Here is a 17,495-nt window from a genome sequence, read left to right as displayed (position 1 = left end):
AGAGGGCCTCAGTGGCCTAATGGAAATAAAGGCACTGCACTTGGGGTCAGGAGTCTAGGTTGTCACTTCAGACAAGTCATATAGTTTCTCCAAGCCTCAGTTTCCCCACATGAATCTCCAAATACTGGAGGGTTCTGTCAGGGTTACAAAGTATTAAAGAAAATGATAAGCATGAAAGTGCTTTAATACTTTCAATAAAACATTTGAAGGTTAGGGGGAAGGATAACAGAGGAAGGGAACAAAAGGCAAGACTGATAAGAGCTGAAACAAATGATAAATCATTGTAGGGGGAAAGGGGAAAAACAAAGAGGAACTACTGGAATGACAGACTCTAAGACTGGCAGGGTTGGAATGAATGTTGTCCCATTCACTATCCATCTCAAACGCCTGAATTAAAATTCTCTCATGTTAAATAGCCACGTGAAACGCATTCATTACTTAACTCTTGATAAGATCATATTTCCCTTGGTTTTAAAAATTAACTAGGGATTACACTTCCTTTTATATTATATTTTCCTTTATTTTAGACAATAATCTATTTTCATGCTGATGTTGACAGGCTTTCATAAATCTATCCATTTTGGTCTTTCCATTATTTGCAGCTGCAAAGCAAAATTCTACTTTTTACCCTAGTTCTACCTTTTCCAGTTTTGATAACATCAGCTCCCAAGTTGTATCCTATGTCTACAATGTCCTCTTTTACTCTAAATCCACTAAATTAGCTCTATTTCTCTACTCAAAACGACTACTAAAATCCCTGTATTGTTTGCCTCTGCTCTGCATCACTGGTTCCTTTGCGCACTCCAGGTCTCAGCTAAAGTATCTTCTCTGAGACGACTCTTTTTTCTCTCATGAAATCATAATTTGTAATTTCACATTTGTTTACTTGCATATACTTTGTTTCCTCCACTAATCTATTACCTTAATGAGGAAAGAGGGTGTGTGTTTAATAGGTCATCAATAAATTTTAATGTAAAGTATACTATACAAACAGAAACGTGCACAAATCATAAGTGTAGAGCTAAATTTTGACAAAATAAGCACACCCATATAACCAATATAAAAATCATGCAATGCCAAGATTAAGAATTTCAGAATTCTTTCCATACCCCCTTCAAATGACCATCTTCTGTCCCTCACAGGTAATTCTAACTTGTTAATGTCACACACAGGTAGTTTGGTTGTTACTGAACTTTATACGTATAGAATCATAAAATACAGACTCTTGTGTTGGTTTGTGAGATTCATTCACATTACTCTGTGTAGTTGCAGTCTGTTCTTTGTCATTGTTTGAGAGCAGTGCTATCTGAAGTATGTTTGTGTTCCACTGCTGCTCCCCACCCTGTTCATCACTGGTCTGCAACACCAGGAGTACAGACGGTATATGTGAACATTTAGAAACTTTTGAGCAGTTTGGCATTGTGTGTAATATTGTATTACACAAGAGTTTCATTCTGACAGATTTTTGGAGAAAAAAATCTGGTCCTTCACCTACAGATAGGTTAAGAAAGCACTACTATATAGTATTCCAACATATGAATATGCCACAATTTACTTATCTGCTCTACTCCTGATTGACACTTGGATTGTTTCCAGCTTGGGGCTATCCTGAAAAGTGTTGTTGTGAACATAATTTTTACATGTCATTTGATATCTACAGGTATACACCCTAGAGAGGAGATGCTGAGTCACAGGTTATATCCATATGTCAAGCTTTACAAGGTACTGCTAAGTGTTTCCAAATACTTACACCAATTTATACCCCACCAGTTGCTCTACGGGGGCACCAATCAATACTTGTTAGAGTCAGCCTTTTTAATTTTAGTCATTCTCATGGATGTGTAGTGATTTCTTGGTTGTAGTATGCATTTTTCTGGTGACTAATAAAGTTGGACACCTTTTCGTATGTTTATTACTCATTGAGATATCTCTTTTGTGAAGTTCCTGTTCAAGTCCTTTGCTTATTTTTCTATTGGGGTGTCTGATTTTTATTTTTACGGATTTGTAGGACTTTTTAATGTATTCTGAAGAGAGTCATTGCACATATCCTCCTCCTGGTGTCTTGCCTTTTTGCTTCTTTTGATGAATTCACTTTAATGAAAATCGATTTGTCATTTCTTTCCTTTATGGTTTGATCCTTATTTTGTCCTGTTTTAGAAATCTCTGCTTATTTAAGAAATGTTTGATTTGTATGAGATAAAGTCATGAAAATACTCTTCAGTGAGCTTTATTATTTACCTTGTATATTTAGGTCTCTTATCCATCTCAAATTAATTTTTTGTATACGGTATAAGATAGGGATTCGAATTCATTTTTTCCACGTGGCCATACAATTGATAAAGCCCCGTTTATTAAAAAGCCCATTCTTTCACTACTGTACTTCAAAGTTACCTGTAAGTCAGTTGACTGTATCGACTCTATTTATTCTATTCCATTAGTTTATGTCTCAATAAATATTTGTTGGATAAATGCTATCATTTAAGAAGTCTTAACAAAGTAAACACTATTTTCTACTGTTGGTTATTCTACTGTGTGACTTTCTGCAAGTAATTGAAACTCTCTGATCTTCACTGTCATTTGTCAAATGGGGTTAATGCTCCTGTCTCACAAAGATGCCAGTAATGAAATGGAATTGCTTTTCATAAAACATTATATAAACATAGCTTATACAACTGTTTATTAATTGCTTCCTGATTTAGTTTTGATATTTTCAGGGCATCAATATTCTCTCCTCCTGAAATGATACCACCTTCAAAGGCTGAGAGAGAAAAGAAGTCCGTAAGGATGAAGGGCAAAGGAAGAGAAAGAGAGCAAGCAGGCTTGGTTATGATAGTGAAAATCAAAATGAGGTAACATTAAAACGGAGAAAAAAACTCAGGAAATTCTTTGGGATCTCTTTATATAGCTTTCACATCTTAATTACAGATTCCACTACTGCATATTTCCTTCAAAGTCTCTAAAATAATCATGGAACTAACCCCTTTTGTGACATTCCTAATTAATTTCTATGGACACTCACTATTTTATCTCATTCAAATGGTATCCTTTGACTACTCAGATACTTGTACTTCTCTGTGTGCACTGGGTTCTCTGTTTCTAACATGTCTGCTGGTATGTACTTTCTTATTACGTTGCACTGATACCTTGGAAACACAGGAGAAGGGAATGTGGTCTTCATTCTAGGGATCCCTTACAGTCCCAAGAATAACATGCTCTCTTCCATCAACAGAGATATTTAGAAAAGTGTTAAAGCAGGAGGAAGACAAGACCATTTCAATTAACTTTTCTAAAACTGACTTTGTATCCTGCTAAAGAAATCAACTGGCTTTTTAAAACACACTACACCTTTAGGAAAGGGAGACAGAGGCTGATTCTACATGTGGAAATAAGGCTAGCTACATTTCCCACCGAATGGAAAGCAAACTCCAAATTAATCTGCTGATGGCATCAGCAGGCAGGCACGAATTTAACACTGAGGCATGAATCTAAAATGAACAAATTGCACTAATTTGCTAAACCTCAAGAAAAACCTAGTCATTAATTTTCTATTTTTGGTGAACTGTAAATGAAAGTGGTCATAAAAATAACTAAAACAGTTTAAAACCAAATGTTTGCATTTTCTATAACTGTAAAGCTGTGAAATAGGCAAAGATTTTAAAAAGTGAAATGTCCAGGGTTTGAAAAGGTATAAACCAACAATATTTTTCTGAAGGTAAATTTGGCAACATATATAAAAACACCTTGAAACTTTGAAACCCTCTGGCCCACCAATTTCAGGAACGTATCTACAAAAATTTTATAAGAAAAATCACTAGAATTTAAAACGGCAAGCAACTGCAAACAATCTTTTAATTGTCTTCAAAAGGGAGATTTGTTAAAGGTTGATACATCTTTCCTTAGGAAGGAATACTCCTAAGTATAAAACACTGATATATATATATTTAAAATATTTATCTATTTTTAAACTTCTTTTTTTTTTTTTCCTGAGAGAGAGACACTGTTACCCAGGCAGGAGTGTGGTGGCACAACCATGCAGCCTTAACCTTCTGGGCTCAAGTGATCCTCCTACCTCAGCCTCCCAAGTAGCTAGGACTATAGGCACATGCCACAATGCCTGGATAATTTTTATCTTTTTTTATTTTTTGTAGAGATCAGGTCTCACTATGTTGCCCAGGCTGGTCTCAAAACTTGTGGGCTCAAGCCATGCTCCTGCCTCAGCCTCCCAAAGTGCTAGGATTACAGGCCTGAGCCACCACTGCACCTAGCCATATTCTTCATTTTCATAGGCCTCTTTATACTTACAAGTACGTATTATTTCACAAGAAGTTAGAAGGTGGTTGTCAAAAATTTCTTTTGGGTTGCGGAATCCATTTTATCCCCCAAATTAAATCTTAATTACAACCTATATTTAAAGAAAAGCAATAGCAATAGCAAGAACAATTGGTGCTCTGTATTTAAAGTGAGGGTGAGGAACCTGGAACACGGAATTGCTCCCAGAGCCCACTGCTAGAAACCTTATGGCTTAAAGAAACACATGTTGAAAACCTACTTTTTTTTTTTTTTTTTTTGAGACAGAGTCTTGCTCTGTTGCCCAGGCTGGGGTGTAGTGGTGCAATCTTGGCTCACTGCAAACTGCCTCCCGGGTTCACGCCACTCTCCTGCCTCAGCCTCCCAAGTAGCTGGGACTACAGGCGCCCTCCACCACGCCCGGCTAATTTTTTGCATTTTTAGTAGAGGTGGGTTTTCACCATGTTAGCCAGAATGGTCTCGATCTCCTGACCTTATGATCTGCCTGCCTCGGCCTCCCAAAATGCTGGGATTACAAGTGTGAGCCACCACACCCAGCCGAAAACCTACTCTTTATGAACTTTTATTATGAAGAAAAAAGACTAAGATTATTAAATGACTGCATTTTTGTAAAAATGTACATATATATTTATCTACCATACAATTAAGAATAGTTAGAAAGATATACTCCAGCCGGGCACAGTGGCTCACACCTGTAATCCCAGCACTTTGAGGGGCCGATGCGGGCGGATCACTGAAGTCGGTAGTTTGAGAACAGCCTGACCAACATGGAGAAATCCCGTCTCTACTAAAAATACAAAATTAGCCAGGGGTGGTGGCGCATGCCTGTAATCCCAGGTACTCAGGAGGCTGAGGCAGGAAAATAACTTGACCCAGGAGGGAGAGGTTGCGGTGAGCCAAGATTACATCATTGCCCTCCAGCCTGGGCAACAAGAGGGAAACTCCATCTCAAAAAAAAATAAGAAAGATACACACCAAAAGAGGCAAACAGTGCTTGGTGCAGTAGCTTACATCTGTAATCCCAACTACTTGGGAGGCTGAGGTAGGAGGATTGCTTGAGGCTACGAGTTCAAGACCAGCCTGAACAACATAGCAAGACCCATGTCTTAAAAGACTAAAACATAGGTCGGGCGCCGTGGCTCATGCCTGTAATCTCAGCACTGTGGGAGGCCGAGGCAGGCGGACCACAAGGTCAGGAGATCGAGACCATCAACACAGTGACACTCCATCTCTACTAAAAATACAAAAAACTTAGGGCGTGGTGGCAGGCACCTGTAGTCCCAGCTACTTGGGAGGCTGAAGCAGGAGAATGGCGTGAACCCGGGAGGCGGAGCTTGCAGTGAGCCGAGATCGTACCACGGCACTCCAGCCCGGGCGAGAGAGCAAGACTCCATCTCAAAAATAAATAAATAAATAAAAAATAATTAGCTGAGTGTGGTGGCCTGCACTTATAGTCCCAGCTACTCGGGAGGACAGCTTGAGCACAAGAGTTTGAGGCTGCAGTGAGCTATGATCACACCACTGCATTCCAGCCTAGGCAACAGACAAGACCCTATTTCTTTAGCTAAAAAAAAAGAGGCCTGGCGCAGTGGCTCACGCCTGTAATCCTAGCACTTTGGGAGGCCGAGGCGGGTGGATCATGAGGTGAGGAGTTCAAGACCAGCCTGGCCAACACGGTAAAACGCCGTCTCAACTAAAAATGCAAAATTAGCCAGGCATGGTGGTGCATGCCTGTAATCCCAGTTACTCTGGAGGCTGAGGCAGGAGAATTGCTTGAACTCGGGAGCCAGAGGTTGCAGTGAGCTAAGATTGTGCCACTGCACTCCAGCCTGGGTGACAGAGCAAGACTGTCTCAAAAAAAAGAAAAAAGAAAAAAAAAGTGCTTATCTTTTGAGTGGTGAGTTTACAGGTAATTTGTATTTTCTTATTGCTTATATGCCTTTTTCCTCGATATTATACAATGAGCACATATTATTTTCATAAAAAGGAAAATAACGTTTATTTTAAAAGTTGGATTCTTCTGTACCACAAGTTTTCCATATCCTTTTATTTCAGTCACTGTTTTAAAATTCTGGCAATTCTTTAGGGGCTTGCCCAATTGAAGTAAACTGTCTTTTGTCTGACAATCAAGGAGCTATTAAAATCCAGGTAAATGGGCTCTTAGTAGCAAGTTTCTTTGCACTCTGGTGACAGACTTTCTTTATGCCACGTTGTGGGTCCCTCACTAGAAAGTACCCTATGCTTTGGTCTCTGTCTTTCATACACTGTTTAACTTCCACAAAATGTTCATCCCCCAATTTTTTGTCCCCCGGTTTTTCAAATGGCTAAGTCGTTCTCTTTTCAGATCTCAGGAGACACCTTCAGAAAATTTTTCTTACTAAGTATTCTCAATCAATGCGCTCTTTCTCTCCTAGCACTTAAGAGAATTTGAATTATATATGTGTTTACTGATTTATTACCTCTCTCACCTAAAAAAACTAAAGTTTCATGAAGGCAAAGACAATGCCTATTGTTTGCAAAAATATTACACAAAGCTCGGCATAATGTCTAGCAATTGACCATAAATATTTACTGACTGACAGACTGATTGGATGAATGAATGACTAAATGTCTGCTAAAAGTTGACTCTGGAAACTCATGAAGACATTCTTATCTAATTGGGCTGGCAAGAATCTTATGTTCAATAGTATTTAAATTTCTGAGCACTTCAGTAATAGCCCAGAGTCACATTAAATGTATATATTTTATGATGGCTGTATCAACTGACTCACAACGGGTACTAGGTCAGAGATACCCGCTCCAGGATTACGGATCCTTTTCATGTATCTTTTGGAGATTAAATATTCTATAACACAGAATGAGTATTTGCTACTTCAACATTTTCTAAAGCTTCTTCTAGCTCCGATATTACTTATAACTGAAGTACACTAATGAGGGATAATCTCAATATACTGATATTTATTACCTGTCATCCATTTCATACATATACTGATGTATACTCACTGAATTTTACACTCTTTTTTGTCAGGAATCTGAACAGTGTGAGCTACTATTTTGGGTATAATTTAAATAACAGGGGGCTCTAACAATGGCAAACCAACAGTCTCAGGAGTTTAAAGTCTCAAATGGAGAACTTAAAAACCCCAAAACAAACAGCGTAAGAAAAATAACCATAGAAGGTACCAAATAAGCATGGAAACATAACATTTTAAATACTTCCAAATATTTGGTTTCAATGCATAAATGGAGCATGTGGGCTTTCCACATCTTTTCTTGCCAAGTCCAAGGAAAAACTGACCATACTACAGTCATCTAGAACAGCTGTTAGGACTGATATTCAAATATTTAGTTTCAAAATACAGACCTATTTGCACTTTAAAACTCAGATGTCTGCATATTCCCACTATAGCACTGCACTGAGATAATCCCTTTAAAGTAGGCTGCTGGCAAAAACAGATCTTTACTCATGGGTGAGAAGTGTTTCAAATGTTAGCCTAAATCTTAAAGTCAATTGTCAAAAAAGACAATTTGCTCTGGCACCAAAATCTCTCTCTCTTTTTACAGCAGGGGCTGAATTTCAACAGTTATTTAAAGCTAAAAAGAGAGTAAATATGACATGTTATGCTTCTAGAAGGAGGGAAAAAAGTTTATGTCTACTTCACTTAATTTGTTGACTTCCTTAAACTAAGTTTCCTATTTAGCATATTGTTCTTGTAGGTACTCAAATGTAAACTATCAAATCTGCCTCACTTTGGGTTGCTGAAGGGTCCAAGCTACAGTGAAGAAAGATCTTTGTTTAGAAATAAGTCAGGTGGTTTAAAATAACCTTCCCCACACTCTGGCATAATCAGCTTGTTTTCTAGAACTTATATATGAGCACAGATATCTAGTTGTGGTCCTATACCTCTGGTAGTTATCTAACACTATAGAGAACCCCCCTGGAGACTGGGACGATAGGCATACACAGAGCATCTTCTACTCTCCTGAGCAGACACTAATTCTGATTGATCAACTTCACCTGGCTTGATCTGTCTTAACTTTCCTTTAAGATGGCAGCCACTGAAAATGCCTATAGCTTTATCAACCACATTGTTTTGCTTCCCCTCAAATCTTATCATTTAAACCTTATTCCTGAAAGAGGCACTCTTAAAAAGAGACAATAATGCAACTCAGAAAACTATATTTGGCAACTTACGAAATAGTAGTCCATTTTTATACCTATTCTGATAGGTGTTACCACACAAATGGAAAGAATAAGACTTACAATGCTTAAGAAGTACATCCTGGGTAATACAATTGCTTAATGGGAGAAGTGGGAACTTTTTCCATTTCCCAACTTGTATTCTTCTCTTGCAGGAAACTCTAGGGATGCCCCAGACCAATTAAATTTCAGGTAGATAAAAATAGCCTTCTCTGCCTTACCTCTTTATGCACCTTCCAACTGTCTACTGTCACATTGAAGAGAGCTTTGAGGGCCTCAATGGCACAGTCCGTCTCCTGAGGTGAGAGAGGAGGTCCATTATGGTCTATGGCCGATTCATACTCATCGGTCCACTTGATGCTAAAGGCACTTTCCAAGATCTGGGTTAGCAGCGGTAGTCCCTGGAGCTCATAGCGCAATTGTGACCTGATGTCGGTGTGCAAAAGTGACAGAAGGAAGAGCAAGCGCAAGTCAAAGCACTTAATGTCATTGATAAACTTCCGGTCCTTGCACTTTCTCAGGAGATTACAGAGCTTTGCAGCAAGATTAAGTTCCAGGCTGAGCTGCTGTGCCATCTGACTGTTGAACACTATATTACACAGACATTTTAATGACTCCACAATAACTGGGAACTCTGATACTTTCTCCAAAGAATCATCTAACTCATTTAGTTTGGCTAGTCGCAGCAGTATCTGCATATTTTCCTTAGTTGTTACAGGAACTAAAACCTTTTTGTCTCTGGAGAGAATGCGGAGTACTTCCAGGCACGACACTTGACATGTTGTTGGGATGTCCTTTATAAGGACTTTAAATATGCCTTCACAGAGTTTCTGAAAAACAAGAAGAGTATGCAAAAATCATTATTTGGCTCAAATGACTTAACACAGAATGTTTCTCTGCCAATGTATTTAACAACAGTTAAAAACCCAGATAGAAAAGGTTTTTATTATTTTTTAAATCACGGAATGTTACAGACTGAAATATAAGGTCACCATCAGGATGGAAGACAATCAGTTTGAATCATAGCTGTTCCCTTCCCAGAAATAAAGATTAATGCCTCAAGAATTGGTTCCTATTTGTCCAGAGTACAGGCTCTTGCAAAAAGATTTAAAGAAGTATGCATTTCTGCTGAGTTTTAGTTGTGCTATTGCTTCTGAATTTATAGTTCTTTAGCAGCAGTCCCATGTTTCAGAAACCCTAGAACCCCCTTTAGCTAAGATCTAATAATATTTAATCATCAAACAACCCCAGAGAAGAACTTTTGCTGACAAATTGATAAAAAATTATTCCAAGTGTTAGGTTCCAAATACAGTTGAATTAGCATATATTAAGCCTTGAGCCAATTGCAAAAAGGTGACTCCTCCTAGTATACAAACTACAGAAAAAAGTTCCCATTGGGTGGGCAAATTATTAAAAAGCACACATAGCTTGGGAAGCTCAGATTGTGTACAGAATTTTAGCTTTCTTTTGTTCTCTTGCCGTAGGGCACAGATCGTACAAATATATGTAGTAGTTCTGGTTCCAAATCTTGCTATCAATATCTCAAAAACAATTCTAGAATGAACTCAAATATCTTTATTTCCTAAAGAGGTTTTTTTTATACCATTGCCAGATTTAAGGATCACTGACCATTCCCTCAAAATTCAATGTCAGCTTTCTTCTCTACGAACTGCAGGTCTGGGTCTCTCAAGCTTACCCTTACATGTGAGGCAAGCAGCTATAACTACTCCATTGCTGAACGTTTCTGTACTCCCTTATATCTTATTAAAAAAACAACTAGGCCGGGCGCAGTGGCTCAAGCCTGTAACCCCAGCACTTTGGGAGGCCGAGACAGGCGGATCACGAGGTCAGGAGATCGAGACCATCCTGGCTAACACGGTGAAACCCCGTCTCTACTAAAAAATACAAAAAACTAGCCGGGCGAGGTGGCGGGCGCCTGTAGTCCCAGCTACTCGGGAGGCTGAGGCAGGAGAATGGCGTGAACCCGGGAGGCGGAGCTTGCAGTGAGCTGAGATCCGGCCACTGCACTCCAGCCTCGGCGACAGAGCGAGACTCCGTCTCAAAAAACAAAACAAAACAAAACAAAACAAAAACAACTACTACTACCAATATAAGATTTTACAAAATTTCTATTCATCTATCATCAGACTTAACTCTTTAATAAAAAGAGGCTGCCTGTGGGTCACATTATAATCTTGTCAGGAAACCTAGGCTATGTGCACATAGTCATCAGCTACAAAAATGCCCATTTAAAATGTAGTCATCCCTTGGTATCTGTGTGGGATTGATTCCAGAACCCTCTGCAGATAATAAAATCCACAGATACTCAAGTATCTTATATAAAATGGTATAGAAGGATGGGTACAGTGGCTCATGCCTGTAATCCCGGCACTTTGGGAGGCTGAGGAAGGCGGATCACGAGGTCAGGAGATTGAGACCATCTTGCTTAACATGGTGAAACCCTGTCTCTACTAAAAATACAAAAAATTAGCTGGGCATGGTGGCACGTGCCTGTAATCCCAGCTACTCGGGAGGCTGAGGCAGGAGAATCACTTGAACTAGGGAGTCGGAGGTTGCAGTGAGCCAAGATCGTGCCACTGCACTCCAGCCTGGCAACAGAGCGAGACTGTCTCAAAAAAAAAAAAGGCATAGTATTTGCATATAACCTATGCACTTCTTCCTGTATATGTTCAGTCATCACTAGATTATTTATAATATGTAATACAATGTAAATGCTATGTAAATGGTTGTATTATTTAAGGAATAATGACAGAAAAGTTTGTCTGTACATGTTCAATACAGACACAACTATCCTTTTTTTCCTTGAGTATTTTCAATCTACAATTGATTAAATCCATAGATGCAGACTGCACGATACAGAGGGATGATTGTATTATGTTCTTTAAATAGATGTGGAAAGGAACTTTACCTGATAAGCCAAAAAAAAATTTCATAACATTGTCAATTATATCCCTACCATACCTGATAATTAGAAAGGACTTTCTTTTAATATTTTAATATCATTTTTAAAGTACTTTTTTTGAATGTAGTTTGGGGATAGCAGAAAGTATAATGTGCCCATTATTAAAAGTATACAGAACAGGGAAAATTTTCTCCATATTTAGACCTTTCACATTCAAGACAAAAAAATATATTCTACATACTACTTCATATGTGGTATATTCCTGGGGGTGGAGTCAGATCACCTTTGCTTCCACACAATTTCATTCAAGAAGGAAATATCTGCCTTCCTCCTTAAGTTGGGAAACATGTAATAAGGTATTATAAAATATTACATTTGTGAATTCGGAGTTCTACATGTCTAACAGCACACAAATATCTTTCTTCCATTCTAAACTAAAAATAACAGCAACAATAAAAGTAAAAAGAAAACCTATGGGCACTATGGCACTTTTCTTCCTAATAACTTCAGACTCAAGAAAGAAAAACAGCAGAGCCCAAAGACAAATTGGAATAGCCAGGGCTATACATAAACCAAATGGACTGAGAAACTCTGGGACATGAAAGAGATTAAAGATGCCTACAAAATTTTTAGTTAAAAACTGCCTCATCTAAAAGCTTGTAGATCATCTAGCAAGCAAAGACAAGATTTTTTTGCACAGTTTTTAATCACAGTTGTTCTTGAACATACCATTTCTCACTACAGACTTACCTCACATGGTGACTGCTGCACAGTTTTTTGCTATATCTCTTGAAAAGTAATACCACTTTTTGGACAATGACTCTCTTTTTTCAAATTACAATTTTTAGAACCAAAAACATAAAAAACAATGAAAGTGATATTTAATCAACATACTTAATGCTTTACTCAATACAGTAATTTCTATTTAAGGAATATTATCAGGAACAAATAAAAGTGGTTGAATAGGCAGCATTCTTTATAGTTCTTCTATCTGTTGAGTTTGTGTACTACTTCCGTGTTTCAAAGGTGCTCTTGTATTTCCCCTTTATTTTGCCCTATCAGTACTTTTCTGTGCTGTAACTATTTAAGTTGATTTTACTCTTCCTAACACATGCTCTGCTCTCCTCAAACACCTTTCATACCTCCCTGCTGCCCACAGAATGTTGTTGAAATGGGCCTAGTTTCCCCTTTCCTACTGTTGTCTGATACACACAACGCAAACACACACAGTTTCTTCTTCAGATGTTCCAAATTGACCCCCAGTCCCTGACCATGATACATCCTGAGTCTTTCCTCCACTGTTCCTTCAGCATGGTATGCCCTGCCACCACATCTACCCCTCAAGGATTGCCAAAAACTTTTTAGTAGTTTGCTCCTGAACTGAAATCCTATAGTGGACTTTAACAGTGGTTCTCAAACGTCATCATGCATCATAATCACCTAAAGGACTTTTAAAAAACAGACAGTTGCACCTCATCCCTCGAGTTTCTGATTCAGTAGGTCTGGGATGAGGGTCCAGAAATGGGACTTTTAACAATTCCTAGTTGATGCTACTGCTGGTCCAGAATCCACAATGTGAGGACCACTGAACTATGATTAACAATGGACTGACATAATTTGGACATTAGGGTCAAGGGTTAACTGAGAATACCTGACCAGATGAACACAGAAAAGCAGGCAGACTTGAAAGCCATTAGCACATTACCTTGACTTCTCCTTCGCTGCCATGTGCTAAAGATGTGTAAGGGCAGCAGGGACAGGAATGAGATGTCATTTTCTATTGTCACATCACTTTTCTGAACTAAAATGTGAAAAACTGCCAAAGGTGGGAGGCACATTACTTGTTTAAGGTCACTGATCCTGGGCTTGAAATTTGTTCAATCTACGATGGACTCTAAAACCAAATCAGTGTGGTAATTAAGAGCAGAAGTTCTGAATTTAAATTGTTTATATTCAAATCTTGGCTCTTCTTCTGAACAATTGTGGCCTTGGCAAGTTACTTGTCTCTGGACCTCATTTACGGCAAGAATTAAATGAGATCATGCATGTACAACAAATAGGGCAGTGCCTGGCAAGTGATAAATGTTCAGTACAGGTTATCTGTTACACATTATTATCAGGTAAAATGTCAAAGTCCTCAGTTTGGCACTTAAGATCTACTAACCTGCTCTGAGTTTTCTTTCATACTATTCTTATCAAATTTTCCTCTTTAGCTATATTCCTTTCCAAATTATCTCATATTGAGCTTTTTTGCTTTGTGACAGCCTCCCTCTACACATCAGTCCTTTTCCTTTTCTATTTAAGTTTTAGCAATTCTCGAAGACTAAGCTTAAAACCCATTTTCAACATAAAAATTTCCCTAATCACTTCAGACCTTAACATTCTTCCTTTCTAAGGGATACCTAAACCACAAATCTGTAGCAATCATTTGGTGCTTAGCACATCCATCCTGTTAGTTTTCTTTTTATGAGTTTGCCTCAACTACTAAAAATTCTCTGAAGGTGGAAGGGACATCTTTTTCACAAGAGAAGAAAATGTATTATGGTGGCTTTTAAATCAAAGACCTGAGTTTAATACCTGGGTTTGCCACTGTGTGACTTTTTTTTTTCAACCAGCTGTATGATTTAGACACTTCTTAGTCTCAGTTTCCCATTTTTAAAAAATGGGAGGCCAGGCATGGTGGCTCACACCCATAATCCCAGCACTCTGGGAGGCTGAGGTGGGTGGATTAAAAAAAAAAAAAAAAAAGGGCGGAAGGGCGGGGGGAATAACATCCGTATCTCACAGGGATGTTATAAAATACATGCTGGGACATAATAAGCACTCTTTAATGGTGACTATCATTATGTTTTATTTCTTCTTAATCTTAGCACCCTCTCCCCAACTTGAAATAAATTAAGTTCCCTAAATCTCAAGCATTTGAGATTAGAGGTCTTTTAATAATGTCTTGACACTTTCCCTTTCTAAGAAGAAAAGAAAGTAGTAGACGCTATTCTTGTGACTGTATTGGTAGGGTGGTTCATCCCCCAGGCTAAAAGTCTTTTCATAGAAGTAGCAGAAAGTATGCACCTTCATACAAAGTTCTTTTTTCTGAAGAGTTTAAGTTACTTACATGTATATGCTCTTTAAAATACAGAATAAAACTATTAAAGAAAATAGAAAAAAATCCTTCATTATATGAACTGGTATATTTGATACACAGTGGACAGAGAGCTTGATCCTTAGTTAATTTACTTGATTTTCAGTAACATGTATTATTACTTTAACACACAGGTATGATCATCATGTGCACATAATTTTGCTTCCTAACTTTTAAATATAACATAATAAGCATTTTTCATATTGCTAGAGTCCTTGTAAAACATACTTTTAAATGGATGCAGTATTAAATATGACTCCTGTTCTCAATGAATCTGTAGCATGAAATGCAGCAGAGTCCAGAAAGAACAATGTTTGTTTACCATTAAGAGAAATGGCTTCACAATTTTAATAATTATAGCACATGTGGAGTATGTTTTAATCAAACTGCTTAGGATCAGAAGAAGTGTTTTGGATTTCTTTGGATTTTGAAATATTTGCATTATACTTACTTGGTTGCGCAGCCCAAATCTAAAATCCTGTAATGAGCATTTCCTTTGAATATCATGTCGGCACTCAAAATAGTTCCAAATTATGTCCTGTCATTTGCAACAACATGGATGGAACTGTAGGACATTATGTTAAGTGAAATAAACCAGGCACAGAAAGACAGGCATGTTCTCACTCATATGGAAGCTAAAAAAAAAAGATCTAATGGAGATAGAGAGTAGAATGATGGCCACCAGAGGCTGAGAAGGGTAGTGGAGATGGCTTGGGGGTGGATATGGAGGGGCTGGTTAATGGGTACAAAAATACCATTAGATAGAAGGAATAAGATCTAGTGTTCAGTAGCCCAACAGGTCAATTACAGTTACCAATAATTTATTGTATATTTCAAAAGAACTAGAAGAATAGAACTGGAATGTTCCTAACACAAAGAAATGTTAAATGTTTGAGAGTATGGATACCCCAATTACCCTGATTTGATCATTACACATTGTGTACACTTGTGTCAAAGTATCACATGTACCCCATAAATAGGTATTTTTTCTTTTTAGTTTTGAATTTTGGAGATTTCAGGTTTGAGGATTTGGGATGTGTCACCTGTAATATTTTTTGCTTATGTGCTTTACAGTTTACAAAAAACTTTTATATTTCTCAATCTAAGAAATGCTTACTGCACAATTCTTTTTTTTTTTTTTTTTTTTGAGACAGAGTCTTCTCTGTCTCCCAGGCCGAAGTGCAGTGGCACAATCTTAGTTCACTGCAACCTCCACCTCCGGAGTTCAAGTGATTCTCCTGTCTCAGCCTCCTGAGTAGCTGGGATTACAGACACACAACACCACGTCTGCTTAATTTTTGTATTTTCAGTAGAGACGGGGTTTCGCCATGTTGGCCGGGCTGGTCTCGAACTCCTGACCTCAGGTGATCCTCCCACCTCGGCCTCCCAAAGTGCTGGAATTACAGGCCTGAGCCACCACGCCCGGCCGCACCACACAATTCTTAAAACGTTAAGATTGCCTGGAGCCACTTGGCTAAGAAATACAAGGTCAGGACTCAATCCAGATCATCTGATTCCAATGTAATTTCCATTGTAAATTATGATCATACCATAGCTGTCTCCGATTTATTGTGATTTTGAGCATGTCACTTTATTAGGCCTTTTTTTTTCCCTCCACACCATGCATTAAAACTAAATGCCCTCTAAGGCAACCTTCTTTGAGCTCCAGAATAGTAGGCTTTTTTTTCACTCTGAATCTATAAAACAAGGATCATCTTTGGCTTAGTTATGAAACAAAATACGCTATGAAGCATATGTAAGCATTCAAATGATCTATCAAGATTTATAAACTATCTTAAGAGGTGATTTCTAAAACTATTAAAAAATTAAAAATTTTATACATAAAGAAAATGCCTTTGTTTAAAAGATTGATACCACAGTTCATCTACTAGACTCTGGCAATTCAAAATAGGTTGTTAGAAAACACTTTTGAGGCAAGTGTTACTTAGAAGAGTTGTCTACTGATTAGTGCCAGTTCACCAACTCCTTGTTGCTAGGTCATGTTGAGATAGGTACATAAGGTGAGACAGGGATAAAGAAGAGTATGCATTTAGAAACTTTCATAGTAATTTGATGATTATTTCTTTTAGTGATTAATTTGTATTGCATTTTAGAAAAGTATTGGCCTACTGCAAATTAGGGAAAAACAAACAATGTAAGACCTTGATCCTTCATCACAAATAATTTGAGAAGCACTGTTCTAGACAACACTTCTTATCCTTTATAAGTTTTCTTCAACTATATAAGGTAGTAAAACTGAGATACCAGAGTAATAAATAAATAATATAAAGCTTCATAAATAGTGTCCCTCCGTGTTCTCAGAAGGCTAGTTCCAGAACCCCCATGGATACCGAAATCCATAGATGCTCAAGTCCCTAATATAAAATAGTATATAGTACTTGCATACAACCTTTGCCCAACCTCCCATATACTTTATATCACCTCTAAACTACTTATAATACCCAAAACAATGTAAATGCTATGTAAATTGTTATACTGTATTTTGTATTTGTATTTTTTACTGCTATATCATTGTTTTGGGGGTTTTTTCCCCCTAATTTTTTTTTTTTTTTGAGACAAAGGCTCGCTCTGTTGCCCAGGCTAGGGTGCAGTGGTGTGATCTCAGCTCACTGCAACCTCCACCTCCCAGGTTCAAGTGATTCTCCTGCCTTAGCCTCCTGAGTAGATGGGATTAAAGGCACGCACCACCACACCCCACTAATTTTTGTATTTTAGTAGAGATGGGGTTTCACCATGTTGGCCAGGTTGGTCTCGAACTCCTGACCTCAGGTGATCCGCCTGCCTTGGTCTCCCAAAGTGCTGGGATTACAGGCGTGAGCTACAGCGCCCAACCTCCCCTAAATATTTTTTAACTCTGTTGGTTGAATCTATGGATACAGAGGGCTGACTGTAGGTTTATCTAA

General features: G+C 38.1%; 1 protein-coding gene across 13 annotated transcripts in view; it reads right to left on the bottom strand.

Annotated features, from left to right (window-relative positions):
• Window positions 1-17,495, bottom strand: part of RIC8B (RIC8 guanine nucleotide exchange factor B) — a 116,412-nt gene that overhangs the window by 64,275 nt on the left and 34,642 nt on the right. For all 13 annotated transcript variants that reach the window (XR_635097.4, XR_635100.4, XR_635098.4 and 10 more), the window contains one exon: window positions 8,731-9,339. Coding sequence is in view for 8 of the 13 variants with exons in the window: in XM_009181598.4 (XP_009179862.1) it covers window positions 8,731-9,339 (609 nt within the window). In the remaining 5 variants the exon portion in view is untranslated. The remainder of the gene's footprint in view (window positions 1-8,730; window positions 9,340-17,495) is intronic.

The sequence above is a fragment of the Papio anubis genome, chromosome 9 (assembly GCF_008728515.1).
Source record: "Papio anubis isolate 15944 chromosome 9, Panubis1.0, whole genome shotgun sequence".
Taxonomy (NCBI): domain Eukaryota; kingdom Metazoa; phylum Chordata; class Mammalia; order Primates; family Cercopithecidae; genus Papio; species Papio anubis.
The sequence above is the reverse complement of the archived record's forward strand: the minus strand, read 5'-3'. Positions and strand labels throughout refer to the sequence as shown.